Raw genomic sequence first — 23,691 nt, forward strand, 5'->3', positions numbered from 1 at the left:
GCTGGCATGTGGTGCTGGGGGATCGAACCGCGGTCCCTGATGCTTTGCTAAGCTTGTTCTAAGTAGGTGCTTTAGACCACTGAGCCATCTCTCCAGCCCAGCAGTTATCTTTTGACTATGAGAAATGCTCTGTTTTAAAGCTGGCAGAAGAAGGTCTGGTGAGATAACTCAGCAGACTAAGCACCTGCTTAGGCAAGTGCAGGGACTGGGGTTTGATCCCTAATATCTCATGCTGGGTGTGGTGGCACATGCCTGTAATCCCAGCACTAGGGAGGCTGAAAACAGAAGGATCACTACAAGTCTGAGCTGTGTAGTGAGATCCTGTACCAAATACAGAAAAAAAAGAAAGTTGGCAGAAGATATGCAGACTTGTATAAGCTGATTAAACTTCATTAAAGCTTAGCATTCTTCCATATTTTTCCTCTTCATTTACTATTTAGACATTTCCTATTTGCTAAGTACATGTGACAGGAATGTTTACATATCAAAACCTCAAATCTATTTCTAAAGTACTTAAAGATGCCTGAATTTTAAAATATTTTGAATAAGTCATATAAAATCTCTAGGCTTTCCCCATTTGGTAAGAATCACAATAAACAGTTTTATAAAACTTCACTTTGAACTAATTCAATATTTTCCTCCCTTTGAAATATCAAACCAGTAAGGTGCTGCCCATTGTCCCTTGAAAGTGAATTCCTTTAAGGAAGGGAAAAATATTATGTATGACACAGGATAGATAGATGGCTGTACTTCTGATTTTTATCAGTGTTTTAAAGGTTAATGCTTAAAACTTTTATTTTCACCAATTTTATATGATTATATCTGTAATCTGAGCAACTACGTTAGAGACAACTATGCGCAATATAACAACCACTGTTGAGTACCTATCATCTATTAAAAATAAGTTGGGCTTTTAAAATCACAAGTCTTCAATACCGCCCTTTAGGTAATTCTAAATCTGAATTTGAAATAATAGAGAAAAACTTTGCTCGGATGTACTTTGTATAGATTTTCCTTGTTGAACTCTATTTCTGTTGTCTATTATTTATTTACTATACAGTGGATCGATTGGTGAAGATTCATGATTCTGTTTTCCCACTTATAAACTCAGAAAAATAGTACTTTATAAAATTGTAAGGAAAAGATCTGGTGGCTAGTAGGCACTTGTTTCTTTTCTCTTTCAGCTTCTTCCCAGAACGTTTAACTGAATCTGGTTTTTAGTATTTTTAATTAATAGCTATATCAAACACCAGACACAGATCTACCTCTTTTAAATAAAAAAAACCCCTCACCAGAGCCATACCTTTGTTCAAAGTAAACAAGATGTCGCAAAACCTATTAATTTACATTATACTGACTTATTCCACATGGTGATTTTTACCCATGATGTCAGTGTAAATAAGAGGAAACAATGGGGTAGGTTTCTTCAAAATTTTACCTTTAAAACCACACACCTACAAGGCTAGAACAAGCTTTAAAGATGATCCACTATTGGCCCCTTTCACTATTTATGACAAGATCATGTCCAAGGAAGCTAAATTCATTCTTTACCTCCCCAAGATCACTCTCACTCTTCTGTTTTACATAGGTGATTTATATTTAGGTGTCCTGACTTCAAGTCTGTAATGATTTTAATTTAAAATTTTCCATCCTACAAATTTTGTTTAGAGAGCTTCCTTTCCTTGGTAACTACAGAAATATGACAGAAAGGGAAACATGGTAATACCATTGATTCAAGGGTTTACAAAACTGGACTTTGTGAAGGTAACCAAAATATTGTGGTCCTTCCTTACCCATGTGGGATACATTCCAAGACCTCTAGGGGATGCCTGACACCAGGAATAGTGTTAAACCCTATATATGCTATGTTTTTTTCCTATGCAAACATATCTTGGATAAAGCTTATTTTATAAATGAAGCATTATAAAAGACTTAAGCAATAAGTTATAAAATAAAACATTTAATATAATATAGTATGATAAAAGTTATGTGAATGTGATTGCTGTAAAATATTTAGCATTTTCAATTTTTCATTTAAAAGAAATATTTTTTAGCTTCTATTTGAAACGTATGAATAGCCACCCTTAATACTCTTGGAGTTTGTGGCTATTATTAAGTAAAACAAGTATTACTTAAGCAAAAACATTGTAATACTAGTCAATTTGATAAATAAGATGGTTAATAAGTGATTAATTAGCCAGTAGCATATACAGTGTGGAGAAATTGGACAAAGCGATGATTCTAGTTCTAGGTGGATCATATGAGATTTCATTAAAATGCTTAGAATTATGTGCATTTTACAGTTGATGAATTGTTTATCTCTGGAATTATCCATGACCATATAACTGAAGCCATACAAAACTACACAGTAGAAAAGTGGGGAGTGCCATGATTTGAATTTAAAACCATACAGATTGCTTCATAAGTTCATATATATTAGAAATAAGCTGTTTAATCAAAGTGAGATATAACATAAGACACATTATAAGTTATGTCACATAGCCATATGATCATATATGATAAGGTGACATTTTTCTTTCAGATAAAACTACAAAAATGCTAGGAATTGTGGGTTCTTGAAAGCTATGGCCAAATATCAGGAGAACAGTCACTCTATGGGATAGACAAATGACCCTAAACCAAAAAATTATTTGTTGATAATGAAGGCTTTGCCTTTTGAAACAGTTACATGTGAGTATGTATGAAGAAAAAGGCTACAAAACGTTAAACATGCTTAGAGATTTTTAACAATGTGTTACTAGATTCAATTATCAATACTAGTTTTCAATTTGGCTGGCAAGCGCAGGGTTCTGAGTTCAATCTCTGGTACTGCAAAAAAACCAAAAACAACAACAACAAAATACCTCACTAGTTTTCAAGATCTCTAATTTCTAAAATATCATTAATCGCTAAATTTATCTACAGGGAAGCACTGTAGCATTAAGCTAATGTGTAATAATTCTGTAGTAGGTAACGTGTTCCCTAGCTAGATTTTTGTTTTTGTCTTTTCCTCATAGATATTAATTTTATATTTCAAGTAGATTCATTAAGAAAAAAATTAACCCTTTGGCTGAATTTAGAATTAATGCATTTTAAAACAAAGGAAAATCTAGGGGCTGATTATATTTATTATTTCATAATAAGCATGAATACATTTCACAGGTATTAACATAATACTATCAATATCTATTTTCTTACCCTCAAAAATAAATGTGATTTCTAAATAACATCATTTTCCTTTAGTTATCCATTATATGAGATCTATTAAGGCTAGAACAAATTAACATAAAACAAAGAAAATATCTGCTTAGGCAGGTAACATTATGGTGCTTATTATAAAATGCTTCACTTTAATTTTCTTTAAGCCTAAGAAATTTTCATTGAAGGAAGGGTGTGAAGAAGTGCAACTGAAGCTAAAACCTTAACAAATTAAATGGGATAAATGAGAAATTCCCAGTTACAATTCTCCATTTTTAATCGCTCTACACAATGTTTTTGTAGTGCAGGGAATCAAACATAAGGCCTTCCCATTCAGTTTTATCCCCACTTCTATTTAATTTTGGAAAAGTTCTTGTTAAGTTGTTCCGACTTGGTTTCAACTGGCAGTCCTCTTGTCTTAGCTTCCTAGAGGGCTGGGATCACAGGTATGTACCACCATGCCCAGCTAATATGAAACTATTTATCATGACAAGGGCCAACTACCTAAACTTCTCTAGGAAAAAGAAAATATTCAGTGTTGAAATTCATATATTCCTACATTTGGAGGCTGCTGTCCATATATCATTAGCTGTTTGCTGATAGACATTGGTTTTGATAAAACTTTTATCTCTTACCAGCCCTTCACTTGGTTTGATATTTGCCAGCTGAATAACTTCCAGGTGAGCAGACTGTGAAACCAGAGGATCTGATGACAAGGATATGATGTGGTCACAGACTCCAGAAAGAGTTTTACACTGAAAGAAAAAAAAATAGAAAAAAATTGTTATGGTGCACACACATTTAAATTAATGTATGAGTCATGTTTTGATATGTTTTTAATGAGAAAAAAATCAAAGAACAGTAGCATATAGATTGCCTTTCACTGTAACTTTTTTACTTCTTCTCTTTTTTTTTTGTGGAACCAGGGATTGAACTCAGGCCCTTGCACTTGCCAGGGAAGTGCTTATTCCACTGAGCCATCTCCCCGGCCCCTGTAACTTTTTAAATAAGAGAAAAAGAAAAGAAAGAGTAAAAGAAAGTTAACCAGCATTTTATTTTGTAGAATCTGTATATAAAGATATTCAGGTGAAAAAGAATGCATCTGATAAGCACAACACATTTACACCATAAATTACAAATAAATTACCACGATGTACAAGACCTATATACAATATTTATGAAAAAATATTTATGAAAGGTATGCTTATTATTTATGCTCTTTGATTCATCATATTTAAATAACTGTTTCCTACTAATATTTATAATCTGAGAACATGATAACGTTCACTAATTCCAATTGTATAGTGTCAAACATCTTGATGTGTTTTTACTTCATGATCGCAAAAAAAGTATTTTTCCCCCAAGTGTGGGGATAACATTAGTTTGCATATGTCTCCCCATGATGTGGCTTTGCTTTGGTTATATTGGGATGTTTATGTCCATATGTAACGTACTCAAAATATTAGGATCAATCTAGACAAATACATTGAAAGAAGAGGACCAATTATATCAGCATCTGTAGAATCAACAGTGTATCAATCCTATAATATAAAACTTATCTTAACAATTCACACAGTTTTTAATAGCCTGAGAGAATGAAATAGTATTGATGATGGGTAAGCTGGGGTGTAGAGCATAAGAGGAGAAAGAAAAGTACTCAGAAAGATCAAAAGAAGAAAAGAAGGAAAACACAAAATAAAAGATATAAAAAGATTAATAAAACTATAAATGAGAAGGGTAAAAGTGTAACAAATAACAATGAGATCCAGAGTGTTATTAGATATTATTTTGAAATTGTATAATACAATAAATTGCAGAAGCTGAAAGAAAGGGATAAATGCTTAGACACATTTATGACCTATCAAAATGGAATTAAGATGATATAAATAACATAAACAGACCAATAACAAGCAATAAAATTAATGCTTTTGGAAAAACACTATCAACAAAATGAAGCTCAGGAATCAATGGATTTCCTGCTGAATATTACCAGAAATTTAGTGAAGAACTAATGCCAATTATATTCAAACTTTCCCACATAATAAGGAAAGCAATCCTTTTAGCTTCTTTCTCTAAACATAGCATTTCCTTGATACCAAAACCAGATAAGGTTCCAAACAAGAAAAAAGAGAAAATATTGGCCAATTTCCTTGATGAAACAGATGCCAAAATTCTCAAACAGACCTTGCAAACAGAATTCAACATTTTAGAAAGATCATTCACTGTAATCATGTCAGTTTCATCTGAGGACTGCGGGTGTTAAAATATACATGTCAATAAATGTAATGAAACATATAAAGAGAATTAAGAGTATACTCACATGATCATCTCAATAGATATAGAAAAAAAATCTTCAGTAAAACCGCAAATCCCTTTGTGATAAAAACCCTGATGAAAACAGGTATAAAAAGAACTTTCCTCAAACTGATAAAATCTATATATGACAAAGCCACAGCCATCATACTGAATGGGAAAAGGCAAAAGCATTTCCTCTAAAATCAGGAATAAGACAAGAGTCCATTATCACCTCTTTTTTTCAATACTGTGCTTAAAGATTTACCAGAGCAGTAAGATAAAGGGAAAAAAGAAATGTGATTGGGAAGGAAGAATTCCAATCAGCCTATTTGCACATGATATGTTTTCACATATGAGACTTGAAAACCTACACCTTAAACTTTTGTATCTGACAAATTGAGCAAAATGGTAGGATAAGAAAATCAACACAGAGAGATGAATAGTATTCCTATGCTCCTATAATGACTGTACTGAGGAGGAAATCAGGAAAGAACCCCATTCTGAAAGACTTAAAATAATTAATTAGGACTCAACCTAACCAAAGAAGTTATAGACCTGTGCAATGGAAATTATATTACACTGCAGAAAGAATCTGAAGAAGAAATTAGAAGCTGAGTATGGTAGAAGAACACTTGTAAGTCCAGAGGCATCAAGGTCATAAGTTCAAGCCCAGCCTGGCAATGTGGTGACAGTGAGATACTATCTCAAAACTAATAATAAAAAGGGGTTGGAGACAGAATTCAATGAACAGGTCCTGCTTCAGTCCCTAGTAGCAATAAAAAAAGGAAATCTGAACCTAGCATGTTGCTGCAAACCTGTAATCCCAGCAGGCTGAGGGAGGTAGAGGATGAGGCAAGAAGAGTGCTGCAAGTGCACAGCCACTCTAAACTACAAGCCAGCCTGACCTATATAGCATAACCCTATCTAAAAACAAGAATAGAACTATATGTTTTATTCATAGATTCTCAGAATGACTACAGTTAAAATAGCCGTATTTGGGCTGGGGAGATAGATCAGCAGTCTGAGTGCAAAGACCCAAGTTTGCATGTAGTGTTGGCCCCAAAACTGGGTGTGGTGGTACACGCCTGTAATCCCAGTACTGGGGAGGCAGAGACAGGAGGATCAGTACAACTCTAAACTGTGTAGCGAGACCCTGTATCAAATAAATCAATTGATAAATAATTATATTTTTTAAAAGGCCATATTACCAAAAGCAATATACCTAAGGAATGCAATTACTATTAAAATGACAACAACATTCTTTCAGCACTAAAAACAAAGTCCTAAGAAACAAACGGAATCAGAAAAGATTCAATAGAATCTTAGGTCTTCTGAGTTAAGAGGCATCACAACACATTGCTTGAAATTATACTACAAAGCTATCATAATAAAAATAATATGGCATTAGCACAGAATTTCACATGTAGGATAAGAGAACAGAATGTAAGATCAGAATCAAACCTAAGTCCTAGAGTTATCTGATTTTTGATAAAGTGGCCACAAACTTATAAAGGCAAGATGACAGCCTCTTTAACAAATGCCTCTGAGAAAACTGGATATTTACATGTAAAAGACAAACTAGAGCCCTCTGTTTCACCCTGAAGGAAAATCAAGCCCAACTGATATAAAAGCAGATACTTTGAGGCTACTGCATGGTAGCATAGGAGAGACACTTGTAGACATAGGGAACATGGAAAACCTTCCTGAAAAGGACGCTAACAGCACACTATACTGAATCCACAAAAAAGATTACATCAAATTAAAAAAAAACTTTTAAAGGAAGGGGGGAATCATGTACATATATATGATGGCTGAGATGATTGTGCTAATAATTTCCATCAGTTTTTTGAAAATAGCAGTCAACATTTAGAATTTTCACCTTGACTATCTGTATGTTGATATCTACAATCTGAGCAATTTCATCGAGGACAGCAATGCGTAATACAAAACCCACGGTCGAATACCTCTCATCTCAGTGTTTTAAATGTGTACTGTTTCTGATCTTATCAATTACTATTCTCTCTTAAAATTAAATTTTAAAAAAGACAAGGAAAAATTAAGATTTCTTGAAAGCAAGCATTAATATTCAATTATTTGTCCAATCTTGCATAACTATATCTGTTAATCTGAGCAACAGATTTTATGTTATAAATAGATAATATAACAACCATTGTTAATTAGGTATTACTTTTTTGAAAATATGTAACATATGCATTGTTTTATGTTATCCTTTTTCTGCTATTTTTTATTTGCTTTTGTTTCTCTTTTTACTCCTCAAAATAAAATTAAATTTAAAAAAGTAAAAATCTTTTATGTAACAAAGGAATCAAGGAAAATTAATTAAAATCAACACCATCTCATTAAGTGAAAGAAGCCAGGCTGAGAAGGTGTTACACTACTTTGTACTACATCTTTTCTCTTACATGAGCAATTTAAAACATAAAGAAAAAAACAATGAAAAGACAAAATAAAGCTGAGATGATAGGAACTAAAATATACTCTTGATAATGGAGAAGCAGATCGATGGTAACAATGAAAAAAGGGAGTGTGGCCTAAATTGATTGAAAATTATCTAAGATATGTTACAAGCATGTATAAATTCCCCTAAACGAACAGCACTATTCTGTATTATAAGCATACACTAACTAAAACAAAATCTAAAAAGATATATAAAAACAGCCTGTAAGCCAGAACTGGCCTGTAAGTGATAGTTTACTAATTCTTACTTTATAATTATTGCCTTTTAGACTTAGAAAATACTGGCCGAATGTGTTTTATTTACTTCACTGTTGTCACCATTGCAATTCAATGCTATTATTATTATCATTGTATTTTAGTAAGGGTCTACAGGGTCTCATTACGTAAATCGGATTCGTTGAGATCCTCCTGTTTTTAGCCTCTGAAAGAGCTGGGATTACAGGCTCATGCCACCATGCCCAGTCTCAATCCCAGTCTCAGTGTGCCTTGGGGGCGGGGCTGGCATAGCATGCTGGGGATCGAACTCTGATTGCTGCATCTGCCTAAGCAGATGCTTTAGTCTGGTGAGCTATCTGGCCGGCCCTGCAATTCAATATTATTGTTCAAGAATAAACAAATAAATATGTAAAAAACTTATCTAAATGCCTGGAAAAATGACCCTCCCAGATTGCTTAGTGAACTCTTCTTGTTTGTTCATATTTTCATGCTAAGGGTGCCTGCATTTAAGTTTCCCACCTATTCCATGCAGTTTACACAACTTGATTTGTTTTTTCAGCAGTATAGGAACAATTTGAAAATGTATGATAACTATCTTATACTGACACCTTTGGGACAGGGACCACATCCTTCTCATCTCTCACATTTGTTCTCTCATTCTTAACCCTACATACTATTCACACCAGGTAGAGATAACATAGAACACACAATGTATTTACTAAATAGTATTGAATGATACTTAGTCCCAAATATATGAGTTGAATAAACTCAAGAGTAAACAAACTTTAAAAACTAGTACCATAGTTTGATAACAGAAAGCTACTACATTAGTAAGGATAAATCCATTCATGACAATACAGAACAATAAATTTAAAATTTACATTTTATCTGAAATACATGGTTAAGACTAGATATGGCATATTCATAAATAAAGTAGGATATGAATAATAAAGCATGGGATATCTTGCTCTAAAATATACTAGTCCTCATATGGTTCACACACTCCTACTGTACTTACTAAAGCCTGCTTTCCACCATTTGATGCTTTTTCCCTTTATGATAGTGTGAGCTATTATTTTTTAGGAATCACAGTATGATCTTCTATCTATATGCAGTATTGTTCACTTATTTTGTGACAACTGCATTAGTCTGCTGTGAAGGAGACAGTTCCTTCTGTCTAGTCAAGGTAATAAAAACTCTTTTTTTGCTTTGCATTCTGTCCTTGGTCCATGACCTCAGTTCATGCTGGGTTCAGCTTCTTCACACTGAAGAAAAAATCAGGCTAATTTTCCCTCTGCAATGACACTCATCCTTTTTGTATCTGCTTCTCAAGGTTATACTTTAACTAAGGAGGCTATTACTTCCTTAGACACTAGTTACATGACACCAATATCCATAGAATGTGGCTTGATATAAAGATCAATGTGGGAAATTGCCACCTTGACAATGACTTATTTGTGACAGCAAGCAAATTATTTCATATCCTCAAGGCTATTTTCCTCAAGTAGAAAATGAAATGAACTAATATAGATTACTGTATATAGCTTGTAAGAACTAAAACGTGGTAATGTATTTCTCACAGAGTCCAATATGGCTCCTATTCAAAGAAGACACAAAATAAATGCTTATTTTCATCCTGTTTATTTCGCTACCCTCAAAGGGCTCAATCTTAACTCAAAGTGATTTCACATGTTATACTTCATGGGATCATCTACACCCTGACTAGTCCACCTTCATACCCAATCTTTTTAATGTTCAGATCTTGGTACTTTCAGGCACAAAGAGGGCATCTACCCTGAAGAGACTGTAGGCAGAGTGCCAAGAAAAAGGCTAATCCCTCAGGAATATAGAACTCAAAATAGAGACAGCATAGTGGGAAAGGGATTTGTGCAATCACCCAAGAACCTGAACATAGGTTTATGCTGTGCTGCTCCTATCTTGGAATTAAATGTTTTTGAACAAAGTGAGTGACACGTACATTATTCCATTCAAAAAATATGTAGGTCATCCTAGAATCATGTGTATGTGTGCATGCACGTGCTGTGTGTTTGTATATTTATTCCTCTTGAAAATGTTTATCAATAGCCTGTAGAAAGAGAGGAAACTGCAATACACAAAATCAGACAATTGGATAAACAGTTGCAGTTCAAATTGTTTGACAGGAAAAAATACCATGGGATATTTAAATTGTTTTTTTAATTAATTTTGTTGAGATAAAAATAGCAATGAGACAGTTTCTTTTTTCCATAATTGTATTGATAAACAAATAGCAATGAGACAGTTTCAAATCAAATTGGTAAGACAGTTTCAATAATTAACACATTGCATACATTCCTCCCAGTGGTTAATTGCTGTATAAGATGTGGGCGGGCATGATATCCTATCTACAAACACCATTAGAACAAATCCCTCTATTCATTAAGAGAATGTAACTATATATCTATCCTAACCACTTTGAATACACAGATACAAAATGGACATTAATCTGCATACCTTTTTTTGTTAAGTTCCATTATTTGAATATTATAGGTGTGTTAACTCAGCAAAATAATCTAAAATAGTTCAGTAGTCCATAATAGTATTGAGCCTTCCACTTCACTGGCAATGTCAGAAATTGCTGACCTGAGTCCCCTACAGCTCAACATAGCAGCATGGCTTTACTTCTTATATTTTGTTTTTATACTTTTCTGCTGGGTGTTTAAGACCAAGGTAAAGCAGGACCTATGCAACAAGAGTTGTAGCTTTTGGGTCTGATATGGTCCGTGAAATCCCCTCAGGATTTATCCTGAGATTCTGTACCTCAGATTGTTTGTCAATGTCAGCCAAGGTGTTTGATATGCAGACAGATAGTGAGGTTAAGCTTAACAGCCTAAGTTGTATGGTAATAATAATAAGCTTGCCTTCTGTATGGTTAACAACCTAAGTTTGTAGACCAAAATTAAATGAAAAGGAGGGCTGCAAGGAAAGCCAACATTTTGGCCCTAGCCTTCCAAGGTCAATTAAGACTCAGGATATATGAGAAGTTGTACTGTAACATCATGTAACTTGGCAGTGTCCCAAATTTTCTGATCAAGGAGATTATGGGGCCAACGAGGAAAGTGATCGATGATGTAGAGTGTGCCTAAGGAGAGTCACATGGAGAGAAAACATTCTCTCAGGCTTTCACAGAGACAGTTTCAAAACAGGTCAGCAGGACAGGTACAATAATTAATACACTGCATATTGTTGTCTTTGTAGTGGTTATTCATAGTACAAGATGCAGACATGATATCCTGTCCACAAACACTATTAGAACAAATATTTCTCCTCATTGAATTAAGAGAAAGTAGTGGTATATCTTAATTATTTTGTATACACAGATACAAAATGGTCCTTCATTTGTATCCCTTTTTTTGGTTTAGTTTTGTCAGAGATGGGCATTCCATTGCCATTTAAATATTATAGGTGAGTGAATTCAGCAAAATAATCCAATATAGTCCAGTAGTCCATAATAGTAGTGGGTTATCCATAGGACTGGCATTGTCATAAGTTGTTGACTTGAGCATTTTACAGCTCAGCATATTAATATGGCTTTACTTTTTATACCTCATTTTTATACTTCTATTATTTCTCTATTCTGTATGTGATTAAACTCTCATTCTTACTATTTTTTATTTTAAACAGGAAGAAAACATAGTTCTGAAAGTTTTTATACTGCATACTTGATTGCATGCTGATCTCAAGATTACTACATTGGTATGATAAAAACAGCATTTTTTGGTTTCTACAAAGCGAAGCATACTTGAAGAGTCAATGTATAAATGTCACAATATACGCACATTACAACACTCAACATTTTATATAACAATCTGGTAGTGAACAATAGTAGCTCCTATATTCAAGCACTAGTGAAATTTATAACTGGTATGGGAGGAGGAAAGGTAGAAATAATAGACTAAAGATATTTTAGGAAAAAGAACATGCCAATTAAATCCACATCAAGTTGCAAAGCATCTGCTAAGATTCCTCTGTTGATTAATTTTGTTGGTCAAATGCCTGATATGTGCTATATACTGTTGGAAATACAAAAGTGAATGGGTTAAAGATCTTGAAAACTGGGTGCAGGTGTTACACATCTCTAATCCCAGCTGTCTTGGTACTTTTCTCTCATTACAAGACAAAATGCATGATGCCTAGAATTAAGGAAGGAAAATTTTATTTAGCTCACAGGTCTTGGAGGGCTATGTCTGTACTTGGCTGGCTCCAAAGCAAAGTGGCACATGGCAGAGGGCAACAATTCATGGAGGTGGATAACAACAAAAGCAACAAAGAGCAAAAGATAAAGGAGAAGAGAGCAAGCCTCTTTCTTTCCCTTATACTTTATACAGGTACTTGTCCCAGGGTAAGTGTAGCACTCAAACCCATATTCCAACCATCGGTCCATGGATCAATCACAAATTCCAAAAGCCTACCCCCATTCCTGTGGGAAGATTTTGGGTGACATCGAGACACAAACCATAACGTTCTTCCCCTAGCCTCCCAAAATCTCACATGCATCCCTTCATGCAAAAGGCATTTTACTCCATATCTAAGAGTTGCCAAAGTCCTAACAGTTTCAGCATTGCTGAAAAGTCCAAAGTTCTGTCTCCTCTGAGATCTCTTAGCTTTGAGATCCTGCACAAATGAAAAGTTAAACACTTCCAGCATTCAATGGCACAAGATAGAACTTTCCATCCCAAAAGGTACAAAGAGGTATAACAAGCATCAGGACTAAAGCAAGTCCAACATGTACCAAGGATAATATCATGTCCTGTAATTCCCTGAGGAATATCTGAAGCAATCTGTATTAAGTTGTGAGTTCCAAATAGCTTATGTGGCTCCATTCCTATGGCATTTCTGGTGGTTGTAGCTCCCATGGTTTTTCTCTTAGGCCTGCTTTGCTCCTTCCTTGCAACTTTGCTTAGATGATCCACATTACTGGATTTTTCAAACTTCTGGGGTCTCCACTGCATCTTTGGCTTCTCATTCAAAGCATCACATATTGACCCCTCAGAGGCAAACTTCCTGGCTTTGCTGGCCTTCTGAAATCTCAGCAGAAGTTGTCTTAACCACGTAACTCTTGAATTCTGCATACTTCTAAAACTAGTCCCTGTGGATGAGGCCAAGTTCCATTGCCAGCTGAAGTAGTAGCCAGACATTCTTCTTTGTTGGCTGTAGGGTTTAAGTGAATGGAAATCTGAGCACTCTGAACCTGATTTTAAGGAACAAATTCTCTATGCTGCCGCCATTCTAGAACCTGGTCTGGCCACTGTCATTTTGGAACACAATGTGGCTTCTTCTGCCATTCTGGAACATGATGCTCTGCAGGTTTCTTCTCAAAGTAAAGTCTTTCACTTTTGAAGTTTTGAGGCTGCAAAGGGTGGAAAATTGCTGCTTTTGATATCCTCAGGCAATCTCTTATATTCCCTTTTGTTCCTTCTCAGCAATCAAGATCTCCTCAGCTCTATTTTTGCAAAACAAAGCTTTACTGGAACTATTTTTCTTGACCAAACTCACAGCATTTTAAATCATCCTGCGTGGCTCTTTGCTCTTCATTTTCAACATAAACCTGTCTAAAAGTGCCAAACAATAGCCATGCCACTGCCCCAACATTCATTTGCCTTGAATTTTCTTCTGCCAGATTAATTAGTCCACCACACTTAACCTTAGTCTCAGGCAACATTTGCGGACATGAGAAAAAGGTAGACGAACTTTTTGCCAAACCATAACACACATCATCTGGAGTCCAAAAGCAAATGCAGTCCTTATTCGTAGCAGAAACCTCCCAAGTGCAGTCTTTACCAGCAGGATTTCTATCAACCTTCTAGTGTTCTGAGCTCTGGCCAGAATCTCCCATATGGAACATCTTAAGACATTCCAGCTCTGCTCTTTCAGATGACATCTCTGAATCTTTCAAAACTCTTCCTACAAGCAATTCCCAAAGGCTCTTATACCACATGCTCATGTATAATCACAGCAACAACCCCACTCCTGGTACCAAATTCTGTCATGGTTATTTTTCTCTCCTTGCTGAGACAAAATAACTGACACCAAGAATTAAAAAAGGAAACTTTTTTTAGCTCATAGTTTTTGGAGGCTTCATCCCATACTTGGGATGAAGCTTTGAGACAGTTGCACGTGGCAGAGGACAACAGTTCATGGTGGAGGAAAGGCAAAAGCAATAAGAGCAAAAGGGAAAGGAGAAGACAGAGCACGCCTCTTTCCCTCCCTTATACTGTATGTAGGCTACTTGCCCCAGGGTGCATGTAGCACTCACACCCATATTTCAATCATTGGATCGTAGATCAGTCTGAAAAACTAGAAGCCGGCCCCCATTACTGACTGAGAGTTTCAGAGGACACCTAGACACAAACCATAGCAACAGAACTCTAAGAGTCTGAGGTAAAAGCATCAGAAGTTCAAGCTCAGCCGGGGGAACTTAGTAATCAGATAATGTCTCAAATTTTTAAAAAGGCCTGAGGATGTAGCTCAGTGAAAAATCTCTGAGCTTAATCTTAGCACCACAAAAAGTCTTAAAAACATTACAGAAGAAATTCTGCTAGAACTTTGAGATCTTTTTTAAAGACAATGTACTAGAACTTTTATATTACAGCATTTGACACTTGACTAATTCAACTGCAACAAGTGTAAATGTCCCTGATCTATATGGTAATTCATACTCTGAATTGTATCATACGTATATGAAACCATTGCCAAAAACTACTATGTCAAGTTTTCAGAGAAGTTACTAAACACTTATAAAAAGTGAATTTGGTCATTCTCATGGGATATTACAATGTTATTTTAAGTATTATCTATCATTCAGAATTTGTTACAGAAAAACGTTATAATACTGCAAGAAAAATGCATAGTTATTGTTATGGCATGTGTTCAAATGTTTTCCTCACCCCTGCAAAGCCTCATGGGGTCATAAGTGGGGCTTTTTAAGAGGAGGCTGGATCTAGAGTCTGCGATAATTGATCCAAGGTACAATACAAAGCTCAAGGGCACTAATATTAAGGTTGTGTGCCCTACCTGCCCTAAGTAGTCTGGAAAACATAAAAGGGGCTGAAGGACTCTGGTAAGGTTCCTTGCTTGCTTCTTTTTGCTATTTTCTGCTTGTCATGAACTGGTTCTTTTCTGTGATTCTATTCTTCAAAGCCAGCCTGGGGAACCAACTAATTATGGACAGAAATCTCTACAAATTGAGAGTTAAATAAATTTTTCCTCCCTTAATTTTGGGCATTGGGTATTCTGTCTTAGCAATGAGAAAAGTAACTAAGACAGTTATTATTATCTAAAATCATTATTAGTAAAAGTGATTTGTAAGTACTTATCATACATTTGCAGACTGCTAAATATTTCATATTCATTGCCTTTATCTTTACAACTTTTTGAAGTAGGTTTAACTATATCCAACTTAATAAGAAATAGACTAAGATTACAAATTTGGCTGAACTATCTGCATTCTTTTTTAAAATGTATTCAGAGAAGGGTCTACAGGGTCTCACTATACAGATCAGACTCATAGTGATCATCCTGTTTTTAGCCTCCCAAGCACTGGGATTACAGCAACACACTATCACGCCTAGTCTCATTTGCCATCTCAGCATGCCTTGGGCTTGGGGCCAGCACAGAATGCTGGAGATGGAACGCTGGTCCTGTATCTGCCTAAGCGGGTGCTTTAGTCTGCTGAGCTATCTGGATGGCTCTGGATTTGCATTCTTAATAATTATTCTGCATACTCTACTTTCATTCTTAGATCATAACTTAGCTTTATTTGCATATTTGATTTTATATAATGCAAAATCAATGTCTGCTTCATACATTACACGTGTATATAACACATTTAAAATATGAGTTTAATTAAATATAAAGTAGTTGGGGGCCAGGGAAATAGCTCAGTGGAATAAGTGCTTCTCTGGCAAGCGCAAGGGCCTGAGTTCAATCCCCAGATCTGAAAAAAAAAAAAAAAAAAAAAAGTAGACCAGCAAGTATTCTTGCAATTTAGAATGGGTTTAGATAAAGAATATTTGTTTCTTGTTAAAAGTTTTTAAAGGTGTTGTCTATTCAGAGTTGGCAAAGCTGTGTATTCTAAAATTATGAATAAATTTTTAATTTGATAAAAAATTAAGAATGGTAGATCTGAAAGATAGATTGAAATTCTGAAAGATAGCTCTCAAGAAAACCCTCATTTTAATAGCAAAAGGAGGGCCAGGGAGATAGCTCAGTAGAATAAGTGCTTGCCTGGCAAGCACAAGTTCCTGAGTTCAATCCCCGGTACTGAAAAAAAAAAATAGCAAAAGGAAAATTCTCATAGTTAAATGACTGATGGCTACTTTTTATACAGGTTTTTATCCCTATTTTTCACAATAAGTGTATTAAAAGCAGACATTGATTTTAAATGAAGTTTAAAATAGTAAAGTTTATAAACATATGTATATTTTTTACTTATTTGATTTTATATAATTTAAAATCAATGTCTGCTTCATTTTTAAAAAAAATAGCAAAAGGAAAATTCTCATCGTTAAATGACTGATAAAAATATACGTACATTTATAAACTTCACTATGTTTATCTGATTCTATAGTTCAAAAGACAAAAAGACATAAGTGGAGCATAAAGAAAAGAATGGCTTCAAAACAGATATAAATGCAGTATTGTAGCCACTGTAGTGACTTAAAAAACATACACTATTAAGCAATAGTGAGAGAACATTTGTATCTCTAAGCAGTATTCTTTGGTTATCTCTGAAATTATAAATACTTTGCAGATAAATACAGGAAGTATTAAATATTGTATTAAAAAGGGAAATGTAGAAAGTTTTCTAAGTACATACATGAAAAGCTAAGAGATAGAAAAAAGTTTTTGGTTACAAAGCATACACAGGCATGATTTAACTACTTAAAATATTTTTTTCTAAATAAGGGAAGAATTGGTTTGTTATTCTTCAGAGTATATTGGATTAAATGAATAAAATCATCTTTAGTTATAAAAATAGCTTGACAGAGAAAAGAGCTTCAGGTTCATAAGATTTTAAAAAAGAAACTTCTAATCTTTGGTTATATACATTGATACAAAGAAAAGGGTATAAAACATAAAACTAGATGAAATAAAGGAAATAACTGATGAATATATATTTTAAGGTAAGAGCAGTGATGTGAAAGCTACAATTTAAATATTAAACAACACAGGCTTATTACCAATAAAATGGAAATCAATTATTTTGATAAATGGTGGATACATGTGAAATAGTTATTGATACAAACAATATTTCAATTAAAAGTGTTGAGAAAAAATAATTATTTTAATTGTTTAGTTTGAATATCAGTACAAGTCTGTATAATCCCAACAACTATGCAAATTTCAGATGAAATTTGAATTTTATTTGGAAAACATAGGATATGTGAATTTTACAATTATACATTAAATTTAATATTAAATAATGACAAATCTACAGGATATAAGCCTCATTTATAAATACATTATACTTAGCATCTCCTTGTACTAAAAATTTTGTACTAATTATACTGATCCATGAAGAAAACACATGAAGGGAGTGATCATAGATAAATGAAAGAGTAAAAGTTGAAAACATAATTTAAATTGGTATTTAAAGTATTATTCTGTATGTACTTTCCTTAAATTTGACAGAATTTCTTGTTCACATGAGTAAAGACGACTGAAGGAGGAACAAACTTTTAACCTAATACCTGACACAATAGGACAACATTTTAATACACAATGCTAAAATTCTATCTGTATACAGTAAAGTTTAAGAGTTTCAAATAGTTTCAGGTAACAACTTTCAGTATTAATAAAGGTCATGTGAACTTCATTCCAACAATGTCCTGAAAAGCTCCTATAATCCCTTTATGCTTTACACCTTTTTTAGTGGGCAAAATATAACAAAATAACTATGAAAATGAAGTAATGACTCAGCCACCATCACAACAACAGTGCTTCATATATATATACATATTCAAACATTGTTGAGTATCTGTTCCAGGAATCAAATGCTAACTATTATTCTTAGGGATTTGAGAACCTGGAACAAATTATCTTTCATTGTATTTGGTTTTCCCCTTCACATCACTGACATTATGTACATTATCCTTGTACTTCTGATAACAAAAAAGGCACTGGTCCCCGAGAGCCAGTTGTGATTTAAAATTGTCAAATCTTATGATCTTAGAGGCATTGTTTCCTTGAAATTTGCCCACATTGAATCCTAAAGATTCTAAAGTTAATTGTCAGTATCAGTCCTGTCACTATAGCTTTCAATATGACCTATGATAATTTTTGTTCACTTTACCTGAAAGACAGCTGGGGATTCTGGAAAGGTTAAACAATCTGTACGTGTTATATAACAAAGTCAATGGCAAAGTCAAGAGTAAAAATCTATAAAGTCCTGATGCCCAGTCAAGGGTTCTTTTAACAATGACAAATTATCTCTTACTGAAGAATTCTTTACAATTAGATGTGACTCAAACTATTTCAATGGCAATACAGGCATCTTATATTTAGATTCTCCAGAGAATTGTCTTCAGACTTATTTTCTGTTGGCCCTTAGTCTCTTGTTTGTTTTATTTAAATTTTTTTATTTTGTTTTGGTCATCAGAGTGGAAATTCAAATTAATGATGATATATTCATTGCTTATATAATGATGTGGCCAACTATTAAAATCTCAGAGGCTTAAAGTAACACACATTTATTCTCTCTTAGTTTCCATGAATCTTGAGTATAAGCACTAGATTTAGCCTCTGGTCTTCTGCTTAGGGTCTTACAAACTGCCGCTTTTATATCAAGTGGGTGAATACTTCCAGGGAGGGTTAAGTAAGGAAAAATTGCTTCCACGTTCATTTAGATCTTTAGAAGAATTCATTTCCCTGTGGTTGTATGAATACGGACTCATTTTTCTTGCTGGCATAATTTGGGGGATAAGTCTAAGATCCTAGAGGTTGTCATTGGGCACTGGCTAGGTAGGTGTCCTTCACAAGCCCTCTTACAACATAGTAGCTGACTTCTTCAAGGCTATCAAGGGATGTCTGCATTCTTTTTCAGTATTTTAAAGGCCTTACATGCAGTCAGGCCCATCCAGGAAAATCTCCTTTATGGCTATATTAAAAGTCAAATGAGAAGCATATCTGAAGAATTCTCTACCAATACCATAGAAAAGTAATCATAGATATGAAACACTTCATACTCATTAATCTCAACCACACTAAAGAACTGATGATCATAGAATGGGGCTAGCATCTTTGAGATCATTTTTATTCTGGTCTACTAAAGATTACAATGGGAAGTCATCAATAGAAAGACAGAAATTGTCTCAGTTACTTTTCTCTCATTGCTGGGACAAAATACCCAACACCCATAATTAAGGCAGAAAAGCTTTATTTAGCTCACAGTTAGTGAAGGTTTCAGTCCATACTTGGCTGGCTCCAATGAAGCGTGGCACAAGACAGAGAGCAACAGTTCATGGCAGCAGGAAACAACAAAGAGCAAAGGAAAGAGCAGTGGCTGCAGCAGCTAGCAGGCCTTTCTCTCTTACTTATATTGCATGCAGATTACCCACCCCAGGGGTGGCGTAGCACTCACATCCATAATCCCTGAATTGGATCGTCAATTAATCACAAACTCTAGAAGTCTATCCCAATGACTGTATAAGGCTTTGGGGGTACAACTAGACACAAACCATAACATTTCACCCTTGGTCCCCCCAAAACTCATGCAGATTCCTTTATAAAAAGCATTTTGTCCATCTCTAAGAGTTGCCAAGTTCCTAACAGCAAAGCAAACTCTTAGGTGTGAGCCACTGTACAAATGAGAAGTTAAACATTTCCAACTTTCAATGGCACAAGATAAACATTACCATTCCAAAAGGTCCAAATAGTGAGACACAAAGCATTGGGACCAAAGCAAGTGAAAAATCCAGAGGACAAACATTAAGTCCTGCAGTTACATGTGGAAAATCAGAAGCAATCTGGAGCAAATTAGAGCTCCATGTGCCTCCACCTCTATGGCACTTCTGATGGTTGTAGCTCCCATGGCTTCTTTCTGGGGCTGGCTTTGCTTCCTCCCCATAGATTTCTTCAGGCAATCCATGGTTCTGGCTTTTCCAAACTTTGGGTGTTTCCACTGCATGTTACACTTCTTGCTCTCTGCTTTACACACTGCCTTTCCAGGGGCAAACTGTCTGGCTTCCTAGGTCTTCTTTTGAAATCTAGGTGGAAGCCTTCTTAATCTCACAACTCTTGCATACTGCATACGCCTAAAACCAATGCCACATGGATAATGCCAAGGTCTGCTGCCAGCTGGAGCAATACCCAGGTTTTTTTTTTTCTCTTGGTTGTAGGGGTTGAGTGCCTGGATCATTCAGCACTGTGAACCTGATTCTGAGGTACAAATTCTCTATACTGCCGCCATTCTGGAACCTGGTATGGCCGCCACTGCCATTCTGGAACATACCACTTTGTAGCTCTCTCCTCCAAGCAGTATTTCATTTTTGCAGTTTTGAGGCTATAAAGGGTGGAGACTTGCTGCTTTATGTGATGCCCTCAGGCCATCTTTACTAGTCTTCTGTTCTTTCTCAGCAATGGAGATCTCAATTCTACCTTTGTAGTCTACATCTTTATTGATGCTTTTTTTCTGGCCAAATCCACATTTTTAAATCATGCTTCTGGGTTCTTTGCACTTGATTCTTCACATAAATCTGACTAAAAGCCCCCAACCATAGCCATGCCACTGTCTCAACATTCAAATGCCTTGAAATTTCTTTTTTATGCTTATTTTTAAGAAAGGGTCTACAGGGTGTTCAGGGTCTCACTACTAGAACAGACTCGTAGTGATCTGCCTGTTTATACTCTCCCAAGGGCTTGGATTACAGGCACAGGCCACCATGCCCCGTCTCAATTGCCTTCTCAGCATGCCCTGGGGTTGAGGCTGGTACAGTAGGCCTGGGGATTGAATCCCTGGCCCCTTCACCTGCTTGCAGGTGCTTTAATCTGCTGAGCTATTTGGCCAACTCTTCAAATTTCTTTTTCAAGATTTATTAGTCCTCGGTGCTTAATCTAGTCTCAGGTGAAGTCTCTGGGCACAAGCAAAATTCAGACAAATTTTCTGCCAAGCCCAAACACACATCATCTGGAGTCCAACAACCAATGTAGTCCTTCACAGAAGAAACTTCCCCAGGCTAGTCTTTACAGGCATAATTTCTATCAGCTTTCTGGTCTTCTGAATGCTGACCAGAAACTCCCATACAGAACAGCTGAAGGCATTCCAGTGCTTCTCTTGCAGGCAGCATCTCTGAACCCTTCCTAACCCTTCCCAAAGACAATTCCCAAAGGTTTATTATGCACATTGTCAGGTTTAGTCATGGCAACAACCCTGCTTCTTGGTAAGAAATTCTGTCTCAGTTATTTTTCTCTTGTTGTTGGGACAAAATACCCAACACCCAAAGTTAAGGAAGGAAAAGTTTACTAGCTTTCAGTTAGTGAAAGTTTCAGTCCATACTTAGGTGGCTCCAACAAAGAGTTGCACATGGCTGAGGGCAGCTGCTCATGGTGTCAGAAAACAGCAAAGTGCAAAGGGAGGAGCAGCAGCTGCACCAGCTAGCAAGCCTCTCTTTCTTCCTTTTATTGCATACAGATTTCCCATTCCAAAGGTGGTGTATCCCTCATACCCATAATCCCTGCATTGGATCATGAATTAATCACAAACTCTAGAAGCCTGCCCCAATGACTGCATGAAACTTGTGAGTGACAACCAGACACAAACCATAACAGAAACGAAAGTCACTTAAATGAGATACTTGAGATTCATGTGCTTAGAATTAGATTTTGATCTCTTAAAAAGGCATCCAGAGTGCAGTGATGTAAACACTGGAACTGATTTTCAGTTTAAAAATTATTATCTATATGGTATTAAGCAAGTTACTTAATCATTTCATATCACTTTATTGATACAACTGAGATTTTCTTTAAAAAGTATCTGTCCCACAGTATTGTAATGAGGACTAAACGAAGCAATATTTACTAAGAGTTTATAATAGTGCAAATATTGCTTAAACCATTTACATGTGTTAACCAATCCTCACTAACTCCCTCAGGAGATATTGCTCTTATTTCTATAGCACAAATGTACAAATGAATAAATAAAGGTGTTGAAAATTTTCTTGAGATCATACAGCTTTTCAGTGACAAAATCAAGATATATCAGGCAGTTTTACTTCATTTCCTTCTTGTTTAACCACTGTGCCTGGTCACTGTGTGGCATTAGGAGCAGTTGAAAGTGGAAACTTGTCATATGTGTGAGGGCAGTACAAGGCAATAGTGCATAAAGCAATCAAGGTACCTGTCTTGAGACAAGTATTGTCTGGCCGATTTCAACCATTAGTCACTAGGTGTCTCAGTTACTCTTATCTCCTTGCTGGGACAAATACCGGACACCCAAAATGAAGGAAGGAAAAGTTTATTTAGCTCACAGTCACTGGAGGTTTCAGTCCATACTCAGCTGGCTCCAAGGCAGAGTGGTACATGATAGAGTGTAAATTTCCATGGTGGTGGTAGACGGCAAGAGAGCAAATGGAGGAGTAGCAGCAATAATGGCAACAGAGAGAAAGTCTCTCTCTGTCTCTCTTATATTACCTTCAGGCTATCCACCCCAGGCTGGGGGAAGTACTCACACTCATAATCTCAGCAGTACTAAGACCCATAATCCCAGCCTTCAATAACCCCAGTGGATCATGAGTTACTCTCAAATTCTAGAAGTCCCCACCCCATGACTGCATGAGGCTTTAGGGTGACAACTAGACACAATCCATAACACTAGGCAACCTGGGTCCCATGATATTGACTTTGCAAACGTGGAAATAAACTCTCCTAGAGTTATTGTTGGGTCCCCCAGTTCTTGTTTCTGGTCTTACCTTTCCCTCATTCCTGTTGCCATTTCTTCCAGGGGTACACTGAGAGACCAACAAGTCCCTACAGTCTGGTATGTAAGTATCAGATATTTTAATGTTCAGCCAAATCTGAGATAATACTTGAGCATAAAATTTTTACTTCAAAGTAATCATCATCTAAGAATGATGAGCTCAGTGCCAAAAAAGTGACAGAGTGTCAGTCTTCAACGTGCAATTTCTTTTATGAGCAAAGATTGTCATGGCATTCAAATTACATTCAAATACTTTTCTAAAACAATCTGGCCTGAATTAAAAGCTGAAAGAAAAGGCTTCAATATAACTATTCTCATTTCTAATAGAAAAAAAGAGTAAGCCAGGAATCAGAACCGGAAATGAGAAAATGTCTATTCCATTTTCCCACTGATGAGCAAGAAACAGAGATGAGCTGGCTTCTAGGACGGCCCCAAACATATGAGAAACTGCTCATTAAAGGACATGCTGATTTCCAGGCCTAAAAATAGTAATAGGGTTTACATAACAGGAGCTTTACTAAGATATAGGTTATTAAGAAGATGATTTCATT

At 35.6% G+C, this 23,691-nt stretch overlaps 1 protein-coding gene across 4 annotated transcripts in view; it reads right to left on the reverse strand.

The window, feature by feature from the left end:
• Nucleotides 1-23,691, reverse strand: part of Cnksr2 (connector enhancer of kinase suppressor of Ras 2) — a 314,719-nt gene that overhangs the window by 152,894 nt on the left and 138,134 nt on the right. For all 4 annotated transcript variants that reach the window (XM_023715390.1, XM_023715389.1, XM_004631400.2 and 1 more), the window contains exon 6: nt 3,834-3,953. In XM_023715390.1, coding sequence (XP_023571158.1) covers nt 3,834-3,953 — 120 coding nt within the window. The remainder of the gene's footprint in view (nt 1-3,833; nt 3,954-23,691) is intronic.

Source organism: Octodon degus, unplaced genomic scaffold (genome assembly GCF_000260255.1).
Source record: "Octodon degus isolate 3935 unplaced genomic scaffold, OctDeg1.0 scaffold00041, whole genome shotgun sequence".
Taxonomy (NCBI): Eukaryota; Metazoa; Chordata; class Mammalia; order Rodentia; family Octodontidae; genus Octodon; species Octodon degus.